This window comes from Marmota marmota, unplaced genomic scaffold (assembly GCF_001458135.2).
Source record: "Marmota marmota marmota unplaced genomic scaffold, marMar, whole genome shotgun sequence".
Lineage (NCBI taxonomy): Eukaryota > Metazoa > Chordata > Mammalia > Rodentia > Sciuridae > Marmota > Marmota marmota.
Window position 1 is genome coordinate 1214223 of NW_026000173.1, and position 21678 is coordinate 1235900.

The window sequence follows — 21678 nt, forward strand, 5'->3', positions numbered from 1 at the left end:
ATTTTATCCTCACCAAAAAAAAAAAAGTTAGATTGGATTGAACAGGGTGATACAACTGCAGTTTTTTTTTCTTTCTTTCTTTCTTTTTTTTTTTTTTTTTTTTTTTNATCCTCAGCACCACATAAAAATAAATAAATAAAGATATTGTGTCCAACTACACCTAATAATTTTTTTAAAGCAGTCATTCTTTACAGAGTATCTTCCATGAACACAGCATTATGTTGAATCACTTGTTTATATTATCTTTTATGGGGCGGGGGGCGGGTACCAGGGATTGAACTCAGGGACACTCGACCACTGAGCCACATCCCCAGCCCTATTTTGTATTTTATGTAGGGTCTCACTGAGTTGCTTAGCGTCTTGCCATTGCTGAGGCTGTCTTTGAACTCTCAATCTTCCTGTTTTAGCCTCAGGAGCTGCTGGGATTACAGGCTTGCGCCACCGTGCCTGGCTGCTGCTGCTGCTGCTTCTCTTTTGTTTTTTATTGTTGTTGATGATACCTAGAACCACATTGATTTGGATTCTAGACATCATAATCATCATGGATATAATTGCTTAGTTTCTACATGATGAGAGAAAATATTCTTTCCCTGTCTCAGCATATATTGTCATTCTTATGAGCATTTGGACTTTAATTATGAATTACTACATTATTCCAGGTCTTTCTATCTCAGACTCATTCTGTGGCAACATAAAAGAGCACAGTTGACTTTATCAAATTTCAAATGACCTTCTAGCAAAGGCCATTTGTAATTTGATAATTTTTTTTTCTCTCTCTCTGCACTTGGGATTCAACCAGGGATGTTCACCCACTGAGGTATAGCCTCAGCCCTTTTTATTTATTTATTTTTATTTTGAGACAGTCTTGTTAAGTTGCTGAGAGTCTCACTGTGTTGCCTACTCTGGCCTCAAATTTGAGATTCTTTTGCCTCAGCCTCTCCAGTTGTTAGAAGTAATTACAGTCATGTACCACAGAGCCAACTCAATCATTACTTTTTAAGGGGGTATGGGGGAAGAGGTGAATCTCACATAAATTTACAAGATCATTCTGAATTCAGTCACTATGGATTGCTGCATACATTTAATTATGTAGTAGATATGTATGGCAGATAATCACACAGAAGGGAAAAGGGAGAGGAAAGAGAAAAATACCAGAAATACAGAAGAAGAAAAAAAAAACTGTAAGATCTACAGGTTAGGAAACAAACTAGAACCTTAAAGTGATTATACAAGGTGAAAAAAACACAAAACCATTATCAGCTACTTAATAAAACGTGAGGGTTTGAGGTAAAGCAAAGCTCAATTTGTTAACAGGAAACTATGGGCTCTGCACGTCTATTTATATAAACATTTGCTTTTTCCGCCTTGGGTTCTGCCCAGAAGTGGTTGTCTGACTGCTACTTATGGCTCTACTTGACTGGTTTAAAAAAAAAAAAAAAAACTCTGAAAACTGTGGCCACCTGTTCCTCTCTCCACCAGAGAAACTAAACATGTCACTTTCCCTGATGTTTGGTTAGTGAAAATGCTTAAAGATGCCAAGACGTCAACTGTTTTTTTGTTTTTTGTACTGGGGATTAAACCCAGAGGGACTTTTCCACTAAAGTAAATTCCCCAGCTTCCCCCTCCTTTTTTTATTTTTTTATTTTTTAGAATTTTGAGAGAGTGTCCCTGAGTTGCTTAGGGCCTCACTAAATTGCTGAGGCTGGTCTTGAACTTTCAATCCTCCTGCCTTAGCCTCCCAAGTTGCTGGGATTTCAGGCGTGCACCACTGCACCTGGCTCCAGGATGTCAATTTTATTGAAGTGTTGTACCTTCTTTGAGTTCACAAAACCATGAGGGTGGTCCTGCCTCTCTTCTGCTGTGCTCCTGATATCTTTCCATTTCACCCTATATTTGCAGATTTGAAAATTCCCACTAACTCATTTCCTGGTTCTCTTCCCCTGGTGCCAACCTATCATCGTGCTCTCAAGATTCTTTGGTCTGTTGCTCTCCATCTTCTGATCTGTCCACTGTGTTACAGTTACTTCAGTACAAAAGGAAGAGGAACCTTAGAGTTCACAAGTTGCTTGCACCTTCCAACCAGGGGTACAGTATTTGGTTTAGCATACATCTTTTGCCACAAACACCCTAAAGTAGGGAGGAGCTTGTGGCTAGCAACATATACTGCTTGATGTCATCAAAATAAAATCTAGAGGTGGGGAAGCCAGCTGGGGTTTGCACCATCTGCTTGTGAGTCAAAAGAATACTAAGAGAAAGTGTGCATAGAAAACTCTAGTGAGTAGAGTTCACACTTGAATTTCCAGAATTTGTTAATTTGAAGAGAAAGGATAATTTTCTTGACTAAGAAGCATGAAATATGGGAAAAATTAGACTCAGAGTAGAATCAACTCAATTTTATTTTATTGATTGATTGATTGATTCTTGTGGTGTTGGGGATCAAACCAACACCATGTTGTCATGTTAGACAAGCACTCTATCACTAAGCTACATCCCCAACCCTTTTTATTTTTATTTTGAGACAAGGTTCACTTAGTTACTGGGCTCGTCTGGAGCTCATGATCCTCCTGTCTCAGTTTCCTACATAGCTGGGATTACAGGTGTGCAACCCTGTGTCCACTGTGAATCAACTCAATTTGGGAAGAGAAAGTTAAAGATGAACCTTCTGGGCAGACAGATGAGGTTGCTATCTATTCAGGATACCAAGAAAGCATCCAAACTCTAATGGATGTTTTACTAAATTGTTTAATTCTAATATTAAAGATCCATTAATTTGGTTTACATAGTTGTTTTTCATTAAGACATAAATTCCAGGGCTGGGGGATATAGTTCAGTGGTAGAGCATTTGGCTAGCATGTGTAAGGCCCTGGGTTCAATCCCCAGCACCACAAAAAAAGGTGGGTAGAGAACATTAGAACAACAAGGAATGGCAAAACTTCGGAATTTACACAAAAGAGAAATGAGAGTAAGTAATGAAACTTCAACTACCAAGATTGTTGGGCCTGATAAGAGCAGAAAAGCAAAACGGGGACACATCTGGAGGAGACTAAATAAATTTGGATTTTTGGAGAACCATTGGTAAAGTTATGGAGTAAAAGATAAAACAGAGAAGAGCAGAATAAAGAAAGTTGACTAATTTTGGTACTCAGTTTTCAAAGTGGGATAAAAGTGGACAAATTCAAGTATTTTTTGTGAACATTAAAGAGAAAAACAATAACCAAGCCAAAGACCACTTTATGCTGAGGGAAAAAAGATTGGATAAAATTTATTGTAAAAGATTTAATTTGCAATAGACAAATACTGGGATTGAGGTGCTCACTGGTGGGAATGTCACCTATCATTTATCATGAAGTAGGAATGTCAAGTACATGAAGAGATTCTTTTCTTTTTGGTATTTTCCCAGATCCCAAACATAAACTGAACTTTTGAATGTCTTCGAATCTAAATATTAGTATTCTTAGCATTAACTATTATTTTAATTGTACAACTTTATAAGGTACAATGTGAATTTTTTATACATGTATACAGTATGCAAAAGTCATATCAGAGTAGTTAACATTTCCATTTCCTTGAGCATTTAAACATTTTTATTAACACATAATCATTGTACATATTTATGAGGTACGTGTGATATTTCAGTACATATATACAATAAGCATTGATCAAATGGGATAACTAACCTTTCCATCTCCTTATCATTATTTTGAATTTGCAGTCTCATGAAGAGATTTTGGGTTTGTTTGATTAATTGATTGTGGTGCTAAGGATTGAATCCAGGGCTTCCATTAATGTTAGGTAAGGACTACCACTGAGCTACAACCCTAGCCCTATGAAGAGATTCTTAAGATGATTTTTATAAACTCTATGCCCAGGAGGTTTCTTTGTAGTGACTACAATATACACTTACTATGTCTGTCTGGACAACGACACTTTAATTCTAGAGACTATGGTGGAATAGAGATTGCATACCTTGAGGTTTTCTTACACTTCTCTTCGATAAGGTGTACAAATCCCATTAAACTAAATTGTTTCTTAACAGCAAGAATCCAACCCTCATTTAGCTAGTTTTCTTGACACTATGAAGGGAATCCAACCCCTAGTGTCATATGTAACAACTTCTCCCCTAATTCCTATTTGAATTCCATTGATTTTTCTAGAAAGTTATTTAGTTATTCAGACCCAAGGGTTCACAATATATAGTTTGTCACTTATTAGAATGGAATTTGAGGAGCCTGGAGGTATAGCTCAGTGGTAGAGCACTTGTCTAACAACATGCTTGGGGCCATGGGTTTAATCTCTAGCACAGGGGTAGGAGGGTAGGATTTGATTGTATTGCATTGTGTACTACTGTCAATATTTAGGATAAAGCAGACATGCTTGTAAATTAGACTGCATCTAGACTTTGAAAAATATAAATAATGCAGTTATGTCAGAAAATCATAGAACTAATGCCTAAGAACTAACAGAAATTCAGCCTTCTCATTTTAAAGTGAGGAAATTAGACCAGGACCTAATGAAGGAAAATGACTTATCTAAAGATTCATCCTACTCCTAAGGCCAGGACAAGAAATTGTGTTTCTTTCATTTTAAACTTTAGGTTAAGCTTTCTGCCTATTAAAATTCATATCTGACCCCAGTGCGATGGCACAAGCCTGTAATCCCCGTGACTTTGGGAGGCTGAGGCAGGAGGATAGCAAGTTTGAGACCAGCTTCAGCAACTAAGCAAGGTCCTCATCCACTTACAAAGACCTTGTCTCAAAATGAAGAGTTGGGTATATAGCTAAATGGCAAAGCATTCCTGGTTCAATAACTAGCACAAAAAAAATTTCAGATATGAATGTTCTTCTTAGGCTCAAAGCCAGGATATTCTAGAATTTCCTTTTGCACAATAAGCTCTATTTTTGCACTTGGTGTTAAGGATGAAAGAAGTAGCACAACTCAAGGAAACTCAGGTCAATGGTATGGTTTCACATTAAGTTTTCTAGTTTGCTTTGTGTAAGCAAGCTAACCCCAGTACTATCACAAATGAATAAGTAAAGGAAACACATTTTTCAACACTACTCCTTGACTGAACAACTGGATGAAAAAATTGAATACAGAATTATAAGTCCAAGTTCTGTAACTGGCACAATCTTCTCTTTTAACCCCAGACTCTGCACTTAGCAGAAGATAACATTTTGGGTCTTTCTGTATTGCTATTAGAATTATATATATGATTTTTGGTTCTGTTGGGAGAATCTTGAGTCTACAAAATTCTAGGACTTTCAGAACTACAAAAATTACCATGATCTTTTTCACCAAGAAGACCTGACAGGCAAAATTAGGACAATCCAGGCAAAATAGTAAAAATGAGTAAAGAGGAATATGTAAATGATGATGAGGTCTTGGAAGGAAAATAAATGAAGTTCTATGGTTAGCCAAAGTAGACAAAGATGGCTTCTTCTACCCTAAGGTCTATTTCCAACAGATCTAATAATTGAGATTATTAACATACAGGCTGGGCCTGGAGCTTAATGGTAAAGCACTTGCCCAGTATTTGAGAGGCCCTGGGTTCGAAAGCCAGCATTACACACACACGCAAACACACAAATACACATGCACACACAGACAGAGATTATTATTACTATTTATTTTATTTTTTGCAGTTCTGGGAATCAAACTCGAGACCTTGCGCATGCTAAGCAAGCTCTGCCACTGAGCTACATCCCCAGTCCTTCCAAATAGATCATTAACCTAAAGTTTATTCTTTCCAGAATTGTATATAGAATGTTTGAATATAAGTCATGTTTATCTACTATGCCTATGATATTGGGAAGCAACAAAACTGCAATAATACAGGTATTGTGTTTTAAGTACTGAAAAATGAGATAAATGTTATCAGTCTTGGTCAAAAATTAGGGAGTAGGGGCAAAAGCTGGATATTGCAAAGGGACAGGTTTAAGAAATTCTCATGTCTATGGGTTAGCTGACAGTGGTGTAGAAGACGAAATTCCCCCTTCCTCTCACCCACACATTCTTTCTTCTTTCTTCTTCCTTGATGATCACAGACCATTGAGTCTCTGCAAATTCACATCTTCACAGGGAGGAAGTCGGAAGTAGTTGGAGCGGCGGAGTCGCCTTGGGGGCAGACCTGCCATCTGACGGCAAAGTTCATCTAGAGGAGAAGCAGAGAGTGAGAGGAGAATTCTGGAAGATAACAAGGCTTCTTGTTTTAAGGGAAAGAAAAGGCTGTGCAATGAGATGTAGTAAAAAATGTTGAAGAGAAAAAGACCTGGTGGGTTGAAGCCTCTGCCACTTACTGGTTATTTATCACTTACTAGAAAGTTCCTTAACTTATGAACCTCAGTATTCTTTTTGTAAAATGAGCATTAAAATACCTATCTTAACAGCTTGTGTTAAAATGAAATAAGGTATGCAAAGTACCCAGCACCCCAGTAAATGTTAGTTTCTTTTATATGCCCAGCTCCCAATTCTAGTCATGGATCGAGTAAGTAGGAAAATGAGGTCCAATCATTCATTCCACTTTTAGGTGTTTACTATGTGCAAATAGCTAACTTTAGTTACTCCCCTGAGATACTTGAAAGTGCCTAGAGTCCCAAATACTCATCCTCAATCTCAAGGTGCTTCCCTTGCAGGTGGCTTGCACAAAGCCAATGGGGGCAAGCAGCAAGTTTCCTTCAGCAAAGTTAACTACAGCTCTTACTCAAGAACTCAGTGCAGAGCAGGCTGCTGAGTCAGAAGTGCTGTGTCTGTGGTGTTGTCACCAACCACAGCCATCATTTGGGGCTGTCCATGGGGAAGGTGAGAAGTATGTTTACTCTCACCAAGCATGGTCTAAAACCACACATTTAGGACCCTTGTAAAATTGTTTTTATAACATCTTTCTGCCTTTCTCTACTTCTTAAATTTCTCGATAAGCAATGTAAATGGTTCCTGGAATTGGTGAACTGTTTATAAGATAGCCAATTTCTTAATCTTCCTTTTTCTGGGGGGTACTAGGGATTGGACACAGTGATGCTTAACCACTGAACCACACCTCCAGTCCTCTATTTATTTATTTATATTTTTTGGTACCAGGGATTGAACTCAGGGGCATTTGAACTCAGGAGCACTTGACCACTGAGCCACATCACCAGTCCTATTTTGTATTTTATTTAGAGACAATGTCTGAGTTGCTTAGCACCTTGCTTTTTGATGAAGCTGGCTTTGAACTCATAATTCTCCTGTCTCAGCCTTCCAAGACGCTGGGATTACAGGCGAGTGCCACCACTTCCAGTCCTTTTTATTTTTTGAGACAGGCTTTCACTAAGTTGCTGAGACTGGCTTTGAACTTTCGATCCTCCTGCCTCAGCCTCCCCAGCTGCTGGAATCACAGATGTGCACCATCATGCTATCTGTTTTATATACCCTATCCAAACCTTACTGTCTCCACACTAGTGTGTGTGTATGTGTGTATGTGTGTTTTCCTTAAAGAGCTATGAACTTGGCCATTGACTAGATGAGCATATTATCTGTGATTACTGAATTGGCCCTTTCCCTAGAACCCCAGTGGTTGACCTTTAAAACAGAGCTTTAAAAAACTGTCTATATAAGAGAAACTGGGGGGACTGCCATTTAGATGGGAAAGGATCTAGGTGTACTTTTGTAGGTCTGTATTTGTATTAAGCACACTGCTTTACTTAGATTGTTTATTTGGGGAAACTTCTATTAGGGGCTGATAAAAGCTAAAGCCTAGGGCCAGAGTCCTCCTCCAAACCAATCCTTGGATCTTGGATCATGATCCTACTTACCTCTCTCATAATCATTCGTCCCCATTAAACATCCAGATGTCAACTTACCTTTCATAACTTCATGTTCCTTACAAACAAGACGGGAGCAGATCTCATTGTTGATGATGTACATACGTCGTAAACTGCAACATCCAGTATCATGGTCAAGGAAAGAGATAGAAAAAAGTCTTGAGGGGAAGAACTAACTTTGGCCTAGGCTGCTCTTCAACTCTGTAGTTCCCACTTTCCCCTGTCTAGCCTCCCCCATCTACATTTCCTTAGGTATTTCAGATGACTACTTTTTTTTTAACCCCTCAGAAGAATGCAGGTAATGGAATGATATTAATTTTCTTTCTTTCCTTCCTACTTTACTTTTCTTTCCCGTACTGGGAATTGAATCCAGGGGTGCTCCAACACTGAGCTACATCCCCACTTCTTTTTAATTTTTACTTTGAGACAGGGTCTGGCTAAGTTGCCAGACCTGAACTTGGAATGATCCTGATCCAGCCTCCCCAGTAGCTGTAATTACAGGCACCACTGCAACAGGCTAATTCCTCTTCCTACTGACACTTTCCACCTAGAGTCAAGTCCTCGGCTCCTTTCCATTTTCTACCTTCATATCTAAGTCTTTTGCTTTAGCATCTTTCAATCAGGTAATAAATCCAACATGCCAGTGTTTCCTTTATGACCCTCTTTTTCTTCCACTTTCACCTTCACTTATCTTCTGATATCTATTAGTCGGCCTATCCTTGTATACCTCAACCCAGAGGTCCAGCCAGCACCTTCAGGAATAGCTAGAAGAGTTATGCTAAAAACACCTGCCCTATCAAATGATGCAATTCCTTAGTGAGTACTTATTAAATAGTTACTGACACAAAAAGACTACCATGGAAACTGCTGTCTGGGCATTCTGGGTTCCTTTACCTGGTGAAGCAGACCTGATGAATGCATTGCTTGACTGGTCGATGGACAGAGTAGAGTCTTGTACAAGCAAATTTCTCATCCCGGCACTCTGAAGAGATCCAACACACACAAAAAATAGGGAGGTCCAAATAGAAATAGTATAAATGAAGGATTAAAGAGCTGAGGAAGAATATAGAATAGGGAAAAAATACAGAGTAGTTTCTATAGAGGATCATTATAAATCAGGGGCTATCCTTCCTGCTTACCAAAAGCAGAGCAAAAGGAAACTGACTAAAATGAAATTTAGGTGCTTCCCTACCTCAAAGAAGAGGTGGATAAAATAATTTCTGAGAACTATTCTAAGAAAAAATGTCTTTTTCTAGCCCTCTAATTTAATAAGTGGTCCATACAAAAATAGAGAAATAAAATCCTCTAAGGGAAAGTTTTTATAAAAAGAAGACTTTTTTAGGATTATCTATGTAGCAATATGAAATATTAAACTGAAATGTTGATGATCTCATTCTGAAGAATGAGAATTCTTAATTCAAGAATTAAAGTCATTATATCTCTGTTCTAGCTGATGTCAACCCTAGTTGTAGAAGAGACTTATCAAGAAATTAAGGAAAGCACTTTTCTTTTTTGCACTACTGGGGCTCAAACCCAGGGCTTCATGCTAGGCAAGTGCTCTACCACTGAGTTACGTGCCCCCCATTTTTAACATTTTTAAAATTTTTAGACAAGATCTCCCTAAATTTCCAAGGCTGGCCTTAAACTGTGATCCTCCTACTCAGCCTCCCAAGTCCCTGGGATTATAGGCAAGCACAGCTAGGCCCATCTACGGAAAGCAATTTTAACCATGAAGTCTATGGTAAATTGACAAATTGATTTTATTTCCCAATCCATTAATCACCAAATAAAGTCCAAAGGTAATGTACAGAAAGAGTGGTTTTGGGACCATTCAACAGCAGTCTCTTCTTTGTGACTTTTAGGACAGGAATTCATTTTGAAAATAAGTACATAAAAGCTGAGTTAATAAAGGGGGGATGGAGTGAAGAGCACTAAAAATATTCTTTGAGGAAGAATTGGAATTAAGCAAGTACTTGTACTCTCCAAAAAACAAGAAAGAAAGGAATCCATAGAAAGAAAAAGAGCTTCAGAAAAAATTTTAAAACATGCAAGAAATGATCATACCTGTGGTGGTATTTTTATCACTGGGCGAGGCTGGAAGGCAGAAACTTTATTTAGTCATTACCATTTCTAGAAGTCAGGACTTCTGTAACTGTCATGCTGCCTCTCTTGGAACCCACTTGGAATACTCATAAATAGGGAACAAATGAGTTAATAAACCTTTTTTCCCTCCCTGGTACTGGGTTTGGAACTCAGGGGCACTCTACCACTGAGCTATATCTCCTGCACTTTTAAAATTGTTCTTTGAGGGTATATAGCTCAGTTGGTAGAGTGCTGACCTTGCATGCATAAGGCCCTGGGTTTGATCCCCAACACCACAAACAAACAAACTAATTATACTTTGAGACAGGGTGTGGCTGAATTGCCCAGCATGGCCTCCAACTTGAGATTCTCCTGCTTAGTCCTTCCACTATTGGGATCACAGGTGTGTGCCACCTCATCCACAAGTTAATAACTCTTAGCAACTTCTGAAAGAAAACCCCTGTTGGGCTGCTTTGATCCACATGATGGAAGAGATTTAGGAAATAAATTGAAATTATGCCTTTCCCCTTTCTCTTCTGGAGAGTTGAGAATTTCATTTTATATATATATATATATATACACACACACACACACACACACACACACACACACACATATATAGTTTTTTAAATGGAGGAGTGTTCACTATGTTGAATAGGCTGGCCTCAAACCCTTGAGGTCAAGGGATCCTTCTGCCTCAGTTTCCCCATTGGCTAGAACTATACGTGCACACCACCATATCTAGAGATAAGAGACAAATTTTGTAGGAGCGCAAGGCAAAGAGCCATATCCCCAGAAGTGCTTTAACTTAGAGCTAAGGAGAAAGCATATTATCCTGTAGAAGCTCCTCCTCATTCTTATGTCTATTTTTTATAGATTAAAGACATTATCATGGATTCTTTGATAAAAGCTGTTTGGATAAAAAATAGCAAAGGTTGTATTTATAGCCAAACCTGTCCTGGTGCAAGCTTGATACAGGCTAGTTTTCAGAATGGACAACAGGTCAAGGACTTAGATGTGGTTGAGGGGATACGCTATTCAGGGAGCTTTTGGGGAAAAAATGTCCTTTTTTTTTCCCCCCCTCTGGTACCAGGGATTGAATCCAGGGGTGCTTAACCACTGAGCCACATCCCCACCCTTTTTACTTTTTATTTTGAGACAGGGTCTTGATAAATTATTTAGGGACTAGCTAAATTGCTGAGGCTGTCCTGGAACTTGTGATACTCCTGTCTCAGTCCCCTGAGTGCTGAGATTACAGGCATGCACCACCATGTATCCTTTCTATTTAACTCTCCCAAAGACTTTTCCCACAGGGCATGATGGCCCAGGCCTATAATCCCAGAGATATAGGAGGCTAAGGCAGGAGACTGCAAGTTCCAGGACAGCCTTAGCAATTTAGTGAGACCTTGTCTCCAAACAAAAAAAATAAATAAAAATGGGATGTAGCTCAGTAGTAAAGTGCCCCTGGATTCAATCCCTACTATTAAAAAAAAAAAAATCAGAGAGAGAGATTGACTAGGATGTGTGATAGCTGATATCATTTACCCCAAGGTTAAAGCTGTGCTGATAATTTCAAACTCTGTTTCTAGCCCAGATCTCACTCTTAAACCCCAAATCTACAGATTCAATCACCATTTTATGGAAGTGTTACTGAATTTTTTAAAGATTCTTCAAATTCAACATATCTTAAACTCACTTATTATCTTTTCCTTCTCCAATTTGAGTTGTTTTTCATAATGGTACCACCAACCACTCAATAACCACATTTAGAAAACTGAACATCATTTTAACCATCCTCTTTTCCAGAATGGGGATGTAGCTTAATGGTGGAAGTTTTGCTTACTCTCCAAGACCAAAAAGGAAAAAAAACAAACAAACAAATAAAAACAACTATCTTCTATCTCCTTTTCTTACTACCTACCACTTGTTCCTTGCCCCTCATCATTTAAAAAACTCAGTTTCCACCCTCCCTGTGGTGGCCCACACCTGTAATCCCAGCTTTTCAGGAAGCTAAAACAGGACAATCACAAATTCAAGTCCAGCCTGGACAATTTAGTGAGCCTCCCTTCTCAAAATAAAAAATAAAAAGGGATGAGGATTTAGCTCAGTGGTAGAGCACCCTGGGCTCAATCGCCAGTGTGGCAAACAAATAAACAAAAATCTTCAGTTTCCCTCATGTACTAAACTCTACTGTGTTTTTCTTTTCTCAGTCTCTTTTTTCCTAGGGATTGAACCCAGGATCTCATGTGCTAGGCAAGTCATCCACCACTAAGCAACACCCACAGCTCTGGTGTTTTTGTGTTTTTTGTTTGTTTGTTTTTGAGACAGGATCTTGCTGTGTTGCCCAGGTTGGCCTCCAATTCCTGTGCTCAAACAATGCTCCAGCTTCATTTTTTTTTTTTTTTGAAGAGGACTTGGTGGGAAGTAAAGAGGATTGACCCCAGGGATGCTCTATACAGAGCTACACGTCCAGCCCTTTTTATTTTGGGATAATGTCTCATTAATGAGTCTGACCTTGAACTTGTGATCTTCTTGCTTCAAACTCCAAAGTCTCCTACATAACATGCCACTGCAGCTGGCCTGCCTCAACCTTCTGAATAGCTAGGAACGAAGCCTGGCAGCACCACACCTGATTTAAAGTCCATTTTGTTTTCACATCTTAGAACATGTTGTTGGTACCCCTCATTGGAAGGACACCTCCTTGACTGTTTTATCTTGTTCCAATTCTTCTTTCAAGGTTTAGTTCAAGCCAGATGTGATGTCATAGACCTCTAATCCATCAGTTAGGTAGGCTGAGGCAGGAGGATCATTAGTTCAAAGCCAGCCTCAGCTATTTAGGGAGGCCCTAAGTGACTTTGCAAGATTCTGTCTCAAAATAAAATATAAAAAGGCCTGGGAATGTGGATCAGTGATTAAATGCCCCTGGGTTCAATCCCTGGTACCAAAAAAAAAAAGGGGGGGGGGGTTTCAAGGATTCCTTCTAGAAAACTTCATTTATCCTCCCAAAAGTTTGTTTCTATATTTGTCTCTTGTCTCACTTAGCCTTGGAAACTTTGAGAGAAAGATCACATCTTGGTACTTTGTATAGCCAACAGCAGTTTCTGCTCATTATGGGTTCAAAATGTCATTAATTTAAATTGGCCTAATGGAAGAACATGCTACATATGCTGTCATATATTTAGGATCCTTCAGCAGCTGCACTGCCTCCCATAATGGGCTCTAGGGAAAATCCAGAATGGCCCTCAAGGCCCTGGGATCCCAGATCTGAACTCACCCAGTTCATCTGTGGAAGGCTCCATATCAGCCAGAACTGAAAAGGCACAAAACAGCAGGTGTGAGGAGGGCTTTGAAATGCAAGGGGTAAGGGAGAGTAGGAAAAGGAAGAACAGAGGGCAAGGTCAGGACTACTGCTGCCTTTGTGTATGATGTCCAAGGGAATAGAATTTATAAAGTTAATTGGGAATATTGCTCCTGTTGACATTATATTAATTTTTGAATGCTTGTATTATTATCTAAGCCTTATTTAGCTATTAGTTCACTTTGTTCCACTTTTTAAAGGACTATCGACCTCTCTTATCCCATGGTCACTGAACAACACTCCCACAACCCCTTTATTTAGAGCTTAAAATGTAGCATTAATTCAAGAATTCAAGATCTGTTCAAGATCTGGAATATTTTTAACAACATCATGAATCAGAGCTTTCTTTCTCTTCTTCTTCTTTTGGTACTGGGGACTGGACCCAGGTGCTTTACCACAAAGCAGCATCCCCAGTCTTTTTTGTTGTTGTTGTTAAGGGTCTAAGTTGGTAAGGCTGATCTCAAACTTGCTGCGATCCTCCTGCCTCAGCCTCCTCAGTAGCTAGGATTACAGGCATGTGGGATTACACTCCTGGCAGATCATGCCTTTTTTAAGAACTTCAGTGAAACTTACCAGTTTCATCTGTTGAAGGTTCATTCACCAGATCTGCAAAGGTACAAAACAGGGAATGAAAAATGCAGGTGAAAAAAGTATCTACCAGAAGCAGGATAAAGGGGATGATTATCTAAAAGGTGATGAGAAGGATAAAAATGAGGGCATGTGGACTCTTGGGTAAAGAAAGAAATGGAAGAGGTAATAAGACTGAATATTTTTACTGCAATGGTGGCTTCTAAGATAGGCAAGAGCCAGGCACAGTGGTGTATACCTGTAATCCCAGCAGCTTGAGAAGCTGAGGCAGGAGAATTGTGAGAGGCTGAGGCAGGATGATTGTGAGTTCAAAAGCCAGCCTCAGCAACAGTGAGGAGCTAAGCAACTCAACTCAGTGAGACCCTGTCTCTAAATAAAATACAAAATAGGGCTGGGGCTAGGGGCTCAATGGATGAGTACCCCTGGGTTCAATCTGGGCACCAAAAAAAAAAAAAAAGACAAGAGAACTCTGGTCTGGGTGAGCACACAATGCCCACCAAGTTTTTTATTTGTTTGTTTTTGTTTTTGTTTGTTTGTTTTTTGGTCAGACATTATCCTCAATCCTTGTATTCCCAATATGATAGCAAGAAAGTTACAACAAAACAAAACAAAAAAAAAAACGAACCAAAACAAAAAAAACAAAACAAAACAAAACAAAACGAACCAAAACAAAAAAACAGTGGGGGTGGATAGCTTACTGGGATCTTCTGTGAATGTTTCTGGAGTCACATCATCTGAAAGAAAATCAGAAAACATTTTCTGAGCACTCTCTGGCCCCCTCTACATTTGCACTTCCAATAAATGACATTATCAAGCACAACACCAGTACATGGTTAAGTATCCCCCAAATTGTTTTTCTTTATCTGCCTATAATAATTACAATGGAATGATGATCTCTTTGCTAAGCACAAATTCTACCACTAAGCTATACCTCCAGCCCAACATTTATAATTTTGATATGAATTTGCTGATAATGCTATTATACAGAGTGCCTACAAAAGGTGATGGTGATGATTTTCTGATGCTCAGAAATGAGAGAGGGGGTGGGGGATGCCAATGTTAGTAGACAACTCTTTGCATTTGATCATCGGAAAATTAAAGGCAGGAAGAGAGGAAATAAAAATGGTCCAGATCTTTGGGTGGATTCTATTAGGAAATACTGAGAAAACTATATCTGGGATTTTAAATAATAGTGCTTTTAAAAACAAATTGTCTTTTCTATTATTCTTATTATTTGGTGTTGTAGATTGAACATAGAGCCTTGTACATGCTAAATACATATTTTACCTCTGAACTATGTTCTTAGCCTACTGTCTTTACATTAAAAGCAAAAAAACAAAAAACAGCAACCAAAAAAGCAGTTCTAATGTTTCATTTAAAAAAAAAAAGATCTTTTTTTATATGGACACAATATTTATTTTCATGTGGTGCTGAGGATCGAACCCAGTGCCTCATATGTGCAAGGCAATGTTCATTTGTCTCATTTTTAAATTAACTTTCTTCTTCCTTTTTTCTGGGAATAAATCCAAAGGTGTTCTATCACTGAGCAACATCCCCAGCCCTTTTTACTTTTTATTTTGAGACAGAAGGTCTCACCAAGTTGCAGAGGCTGGCCTCACCTGAACTTTCGATCTTTCTGCTTCAGTCTCCTGAGTAGCTGGGATTATAAGCATGGACCACCATGCCCAATTTAAGATTTTCATTTATTATCATTCATGCTAGACAAGGGCTCTACCACTGAACCATACCCCAAGCCCAACATTTTGCTTTTTTTTAGATGTCAATGGACCTTTATTTTTTATTTATATGTGATGATGAGATTTAAACCCAGTGCCTCACACATGCTAGGCAAGCACTCTACCACTGAGCCCCAATCCAGCCCTTTGCTTTGTTTTTAAATGTATATATTTGTACTAAGTGTACAAATTATGTGTTTTTAATACATTTATTTATTTATTTATTTATTTATTTATTATGTGGTGCTGAGGATGGAACTCAGTGCCTCACATGTGCCAGGTAAGTACTCTACCATTGAGCCCCAGCCCCAGCCCCACAATGTTTTTGATATATATTCACAAAGTGAAATAATACTACAGTCAAGCAAATTAATTATGTCTATATTCTTACATAGTTACTGTATAGGTGTGTATGCGGTGGGGAGAGAGAGGGAGAAGAGAGCATCTAAAATCTGCCATCTTGGCAAATAACTTTTTTTTTAACTTTTTTTTTTTTTTAAAGCAGATACCACATTTTTTATACCTTTATTTTATTTAGCCATTTTTACGTCGTGCCGAGGATCAAACCCAATGCCTAGAACATGCTAGACAAGCGCTTTACCACTGCTCTGAGCCACAATCCCAGCCCTTGGCAAATAACTTTTAAATACTGTATTTAGCAAATGTTCCATCTGGAATTAATTGACTAGTTCATAGTCATAATCTATTCTGTCCACTAGAGGTCAGCAAATTCACAAAGTTTGCTTTGACTTTTTAATTTAATTTTTTTTTTTTTTTTTTTTTTTTTTTGGTACTGGGGATTGCACCCAGGGAAGATTTCCCATTGACCTACATCCCCAGTTCTTTTTAGTTTCTTATTTTAAGACCAGGGTCTCACGGTTGCCCAGGCTGGCCTTGAATTTGCAATCCTCCTGTCTCAGGCTTGGGAGTGTCTAGGATTATAGGCATACACCACCATATCCAGAAGAATCAATGTTTTTGTTGTTGTTGTTGTTGTTTGTTTGTTTTAACAAAGCACGTCAGAGTTATTGATAATTGTAAGGATGAAAAATACAAATAAAGCATTTCGTAAGCATTTCTTCTGGTTATCTCATTCTTTTTTTCTGTAAACTCCAGATAAAACAGATGGAAATTCATCCGATCTGATAAGCATCTTTTTTTGTGCCTGTTGCTAAGTATTGAACAGGATCTCTCATAAGCTAGGCAAGCACTCTATCCCTGAGCTACACCCTCAGCCGTGAGCCTTGTTAACATTCAGAAAAAGCTTTCTTCTTTCAGAACAAATTTTGATAAAAGGAATCCATGTCTGTTCCAATAATACAGGATTTTTTCTTTTCTTTTTTTCGTCATGGTACTAGGGATTTATCCCAGAGGCTCTCTACCACAGAGCTCCATCCCCAGTCCTTTTTATTTTTTATTTTGAGACAGGGTCTTGCTAAATTGCTGAGACTAGACTGTCCTCAAACTTGCATCCTCCTGCCTCAATCTATCCAGTTTCTTGGATTATATGTATGCACCACTGGGCCCAGCTATCACAGGATATTTGAAATATTATCACTAACCCACATCATTCTAGAGATTATGAGAGGCAGATGGAGCCTCTCAAAGGTGGAGCCCAGTTTCAACCCACTTTCTCCCTTTCTCCAGAGGCTTCTCTACATTCCAGTCCAGACACACACATAAACAGAGTGAAGCCACCGGAGGGAAGAGTTTAAGAGCATGGTCTGTCCTTTGGTTTTCAGGGCAGAGTACTGCTTTTCTGTATTTATTGCAGTTAAACCAACTTTTTCATGAGCTACCACTGTGAAATCCTTACTCTAGGTTTCATGAAGTTCTCTGAAAAGGAATCCTTAGAAATTTTCATCATAACTTATACTTTTTATGTTAGAAAAGATTCCTAAAGTCATAAGACAGGACTGGTCCTTATCACCCTAGAGAAATCGACTCAGAGTTTTAATTTTACTAGTGCTATCTCATTCAAAAACTTAGCGACTCAGATATTTTTACCAATAAAAGGAAAAAAGTTTATTTCTATATTTTTATCTTCAGTACCAGTACTTTCAGCAAGAAATATATATTATATGGGCCCTGTATACAAAAATGTAAACCTGAAACAACTTTTGTAAAATAATGCTTTACTCTTACAAAACACAAATAATAAATTCTGATACATTTAGTTTACCTTAAGTTGTTAAAAAAAATACCAGTTGTGACCCACTAAATTGATTTTATGACTCATTGGTAGACTATATATTTCAGTGTTCTATTCTCTAGCCCTCATGGGCTGGGAAAAATAAGGTGATAAATTAGAATCATGTCAAAAGCTTTGAGGCAGGGTGGAGTTTCCTTAATCAGATTGAAGGAAGAGTCCTTTAGGAACCAAAACTTTTGAGTCCTGTCCAGTTGTGCCACATTTTCACCATAGAACTGCAAAGACTTCTTGCCCTGTTTTTGCATTTTAGTTTTTCCACTATTATGTGGATAGAATAATGCTTTCTGGGGGCTGTGGGTGTAGCTCAGTGATAGAATGCTCATGTAGCAGGCTCAAGGCTCTGATTCAATTCCCAGTGCCACATAAATAAATAAATATCCTCCCCAAATTATAAACAAACAAACAAACAAAAAGTAACAAACAAAAAAGTAGACCTAGGGATGTAGGTCAGTGCTAGAGCACTTGTCTAGCATGTATAAGGACCTGGGTTCAATCCCCAGCTCTGGAAAATAAAAAAGAGAATGTTTTCTTGCTGGGCCTGGTGTCACAGAACTGTAATCCTAGTGACTCAGGAGGCTAAGGCAGGAGGATTGAGTTCAAGATCAGCCTCAGCAATTTCATGACGCCCTAAGCAATTTAGTGAGATCCTGTCTTAAAATAAAAAAAAATAATCGTTAAGTTCCAGGCCAGCCTCAGCAATTTAGCAAGACCCTGTTTCAAAAAATAAAATCAAATAAATAAATAATGAAAAGGGCTGGGATGTAGCTCAATGGTAAAGCACCCTGGATTCAACCCTCAGAGCAAAAAATAAAATAAAATAAATAATAATAATAATGTTTTCCACAAGGATTGAAGGGTAATGAGTACTTTCTTGAGTTAGATAAGAGATCTGTAGAGGAGAGTGGAAAGGAAAGAGAAGAGATGGGCATAGAAAAGTTATTGGGAAAGATGTTTCAGTAGTGGAAAAAAATAAGGTTTTTATGAATAAGATTATAAGATTGTGGAAGCTGGTGAATTAGATCCTGTTTCTTATGCCTTGGCAATGCATTTCCCCACCCCCCCAGGACAGATTCTTTTTTTTTTTTTTTTCCTGGTACTGGGGATTGAACCCAGGGGTTCTTAACCACTTAGCCACATACCCAGCCCTTTTATTTTTTATTTTGAGACAAGGTCTCACTAACTTGCTTAGGACCTCGCTAAATTGCTGAGGCTGACTTTGACCTTGCGATCCTCCTGCCTCAGTCTCCTGAGCTGCTGGGATTACACCAGATTCTTTAACTGTTCATCTATATTATCCTGATAAAAACCCCAATACAGCCCATATTCAAGGCTTCACCTACCTCCTCGTTGACCATCGACCCCCAGAGTTATCCATTCTGCAGGAAGGAAGAAGAAAGGAGATATGAATGACTCCCACTGTATGCCCCATAAGGCTTTCATGAAGTGAACCAGAACACGATGTAGAAATGGTTGAGTATGATCTTTAATTTATTCCCATAAGCTCAACACAAAATTGCTCAGACTACTAGTGCTATGCACAAAACTTATAGAAATAGAAACAATCTAGAAAGGCAAGTTCCTGAGAAAATGCCCTGAATCAGAATGTTCTCTTTTCTTCATGCCCAGCCAGGAAGGGTTCTTTTGCACAAGGGGGTCCAGCAGCCTTTCTAGCCCCACAGCCTTCCATTGGCACCCTATTGAACAAGGCAGAAAAATTACTTTCTCAGTCTCTATCTGGTAGAATAAGGGGGGGAAATAGAATGGTATTTCTTTAAAGTCCAGGGTTACTTTTTGGGACCAATCATTTAGCTAGATTCTGCGAAAATCTGTGAAGATCGTTTTTTCTTTTGAGTGTAGGTGTCTATCTGTTTCTTGCATGCATGTGAATATATTTATATAACTGTTCTTGCAGATGTTAGGTATCGGTGTATACATTCCCACCAGTTTTCTTCAGGATTTAAATCTTGTTCATTTTCTTATTATATAGTCTCTATACATTTGTGTATATATTTGTATATTAGCTTCTTTTTCTTCAGGTGTTTGTTTACTTGTATATTTGTGTGTGACTCCCTTTTAATGGTAATAAGCAAGTGTGTGCATCATAATTTCACCCTAGTTTCCTAGGTTCAGGCTATCTTTTCCCAGTGGAAGGTCTTCTCTGGTCACATTCCTGCCCTTTCTAATTTGACACAAAATCTGTTGTTTCCTTCTCTTTAATTTAAAGCAGTTCTAGAACTCAATGTCAGGCATGTCTCCTCTCAATCCCCTTTAATCTTGGCCCATTCCACCTTCTAAAACACAGCTCCTCATATAGACAGAGCTAGGAAGCTGACATATTGGGGAGAGAAGAATAATAATAGGGACTCACCAGATGTGATGATGAGTGCAGTGAGAAACAGCAGCGCTTTGGGGCCAAAGAGCAGCATATCTGGTGGGGTAGTGGGAAGAGTAGAGAGGGTGATGCTCAGGGACACACTGACATTTTGCCCCAGGAAAAGGTACCTCAGTAGCTGGTTTCTTGTCTTCCCAGGAGCTTTCTTGGTTTCTCTTTGACTCAAACCCTTTCTCTCTTTTATTATCTTTCCCACAACATTTATTTCTCCCTCAAATCTGATCTGTTCTTTGGTAATTTACTATTAGTCCCTCTTACTACTCTTTTCTACCAAATTAGCAGAATTTCTTTTTCTTTAAGACTAAGTCTCTCTACGTTGCCTAGTCTAGCCTCAAACTCCTGGGCTTAACCACTCCTCCTGCTTCAGCTTCCCAAGTAACTGGATTTGTAGATGCGCGACACTGCATCCAATTTTCAGAGGAATTTTTGTACTCTAAATAGTCCATTCTTTGCCAAACCCCATGGTCTTTTTCACCCCTAATATCTAAGCTTCTTTTTGTATATCTCTGTCTTCTTTGTGTCATCTGCTCATCCTGGTTACTCCTCTTTTTGGAATTCCATGATAATTTGGGAGTCTGCTCAATTCTAAGTTCAGCAGCATTCCCCACTTCCCCTCTACAGCCTTTCAGTACACACACACACACACACACACACACATGCATACACACACAATGCACACACAATCCCTCTGTCTATACAGAGTTTTATAATGGAACAACTCACTGTCTATGGTGCTCCGCTCTCTGCTCTCTCCACCGAGTCCTTTGGCGGCTGTGTCTCTGTCCTCACACTGTTCTACTTTGGCTGGAGAGTAAGATGAACAGAGCCACGCCCTGGGAAGGACTTCAGATTTGGCCTAGTCTGAAACAATGAGATGAGGGAGAGGGAAAAGGAGAGAGAGAAAGCCAGGCTAGAGGCCCAGAATGCAGTGTTACAATAAGGCTGGAATGAGAAGGGAGAAGGGAATTTGTAGTCACTCACACCCTCATTCCAAAGGTTATGACCACACTGGTGAGAGATCTTGCTGCTCCCTAGAAGAGTTGGCCCACACTCATGTATGCCTCTTCCATCCGCTTATTTTCCCTCTTACTGTCTGGCCCAATCTTCCTTTACTCTGTGGGTTCCTTTTTACCTTAATAGTCCCCTCTCATTCTTGGGGTGTTTTATTGCACATTAGCAGACTTTATTTCTGTGTCTCTTTCTTCCATATTTGAATCATTCCTCCATTCCTCTCTTTTTTCTTTTTTATTATTTATTTACTTGTTGGTACTGGGGATTGAACCCAGAAGCCCCCCACCACTGAGTCACATCCTCAACCTTTATTATTTTACTTTGAGACAGAGGCTCTCTAAGGTCCTGAGGCTGGCTTCAAACTTGTGATCCTCCTACCTCAGTCTCCCAAATTATCGGAATTATAAGTGTGCACCACAACACTCAACTCTATTCTTTTTTATTTGTTTTATATGTTTTTCTTTCTTTTTTTGTGTTTGTGTATATGTATGTGTGTGTGTGTT

The 21678-nt window shown here is 38.9% G+C and overlaps 1 protein-coding gene across 2 annotated transcripts; it reads right to left on the reverse strand.

The window, feature by feature from the left end:
- Nucleotides 1-2724: 2724 nt before the first annotated feature.
- On the reverse strand, nucleotides 2725-21101 carry Mfap5 (microfibril associated protein 5). 2 transcript variants are annotated; one of them, XM_015506585.2, is made up of 10 exons: nucleotides 20888-21098; nucleotides 20141-20200; nucleotides 19113-19148; nucleotides 14523-14558; nucleotides 13810-13842; nucleotides 13153-13188; nucleotides 9861-9890; nucleotides 8691-8778; nucleotides 7836-7909; nucleotides 2725-6151 (listed from the first exon to the last, which is right to left on the reverse strand). In XM_015506585.2, exons 2-10 carry the CDS (start codon nucleotides 20196-20198, stop codon nucleotides 6039-6041), a joined length of 504 nt encoding a protein of 167 aa, XP_015362071.1. In that variant the 5' UTR covers nucleotides 20199-20200; nucleotides 20888-21098; the 3' UTR covers nucleotides 2725-6038. The 2 variants fall into 2 exon arrangements, with proteins under 2 accessions (XP_015362071.1, XP_015362072.1); XM_015506586.2 differs by lacking the exon at nucleotides 13153-13188 and having other exon boundaries at nucleotides 20888-21101.
- Between the last annotated feature and the right edge of the window lie 577 nt (nucleotides 21102-21678).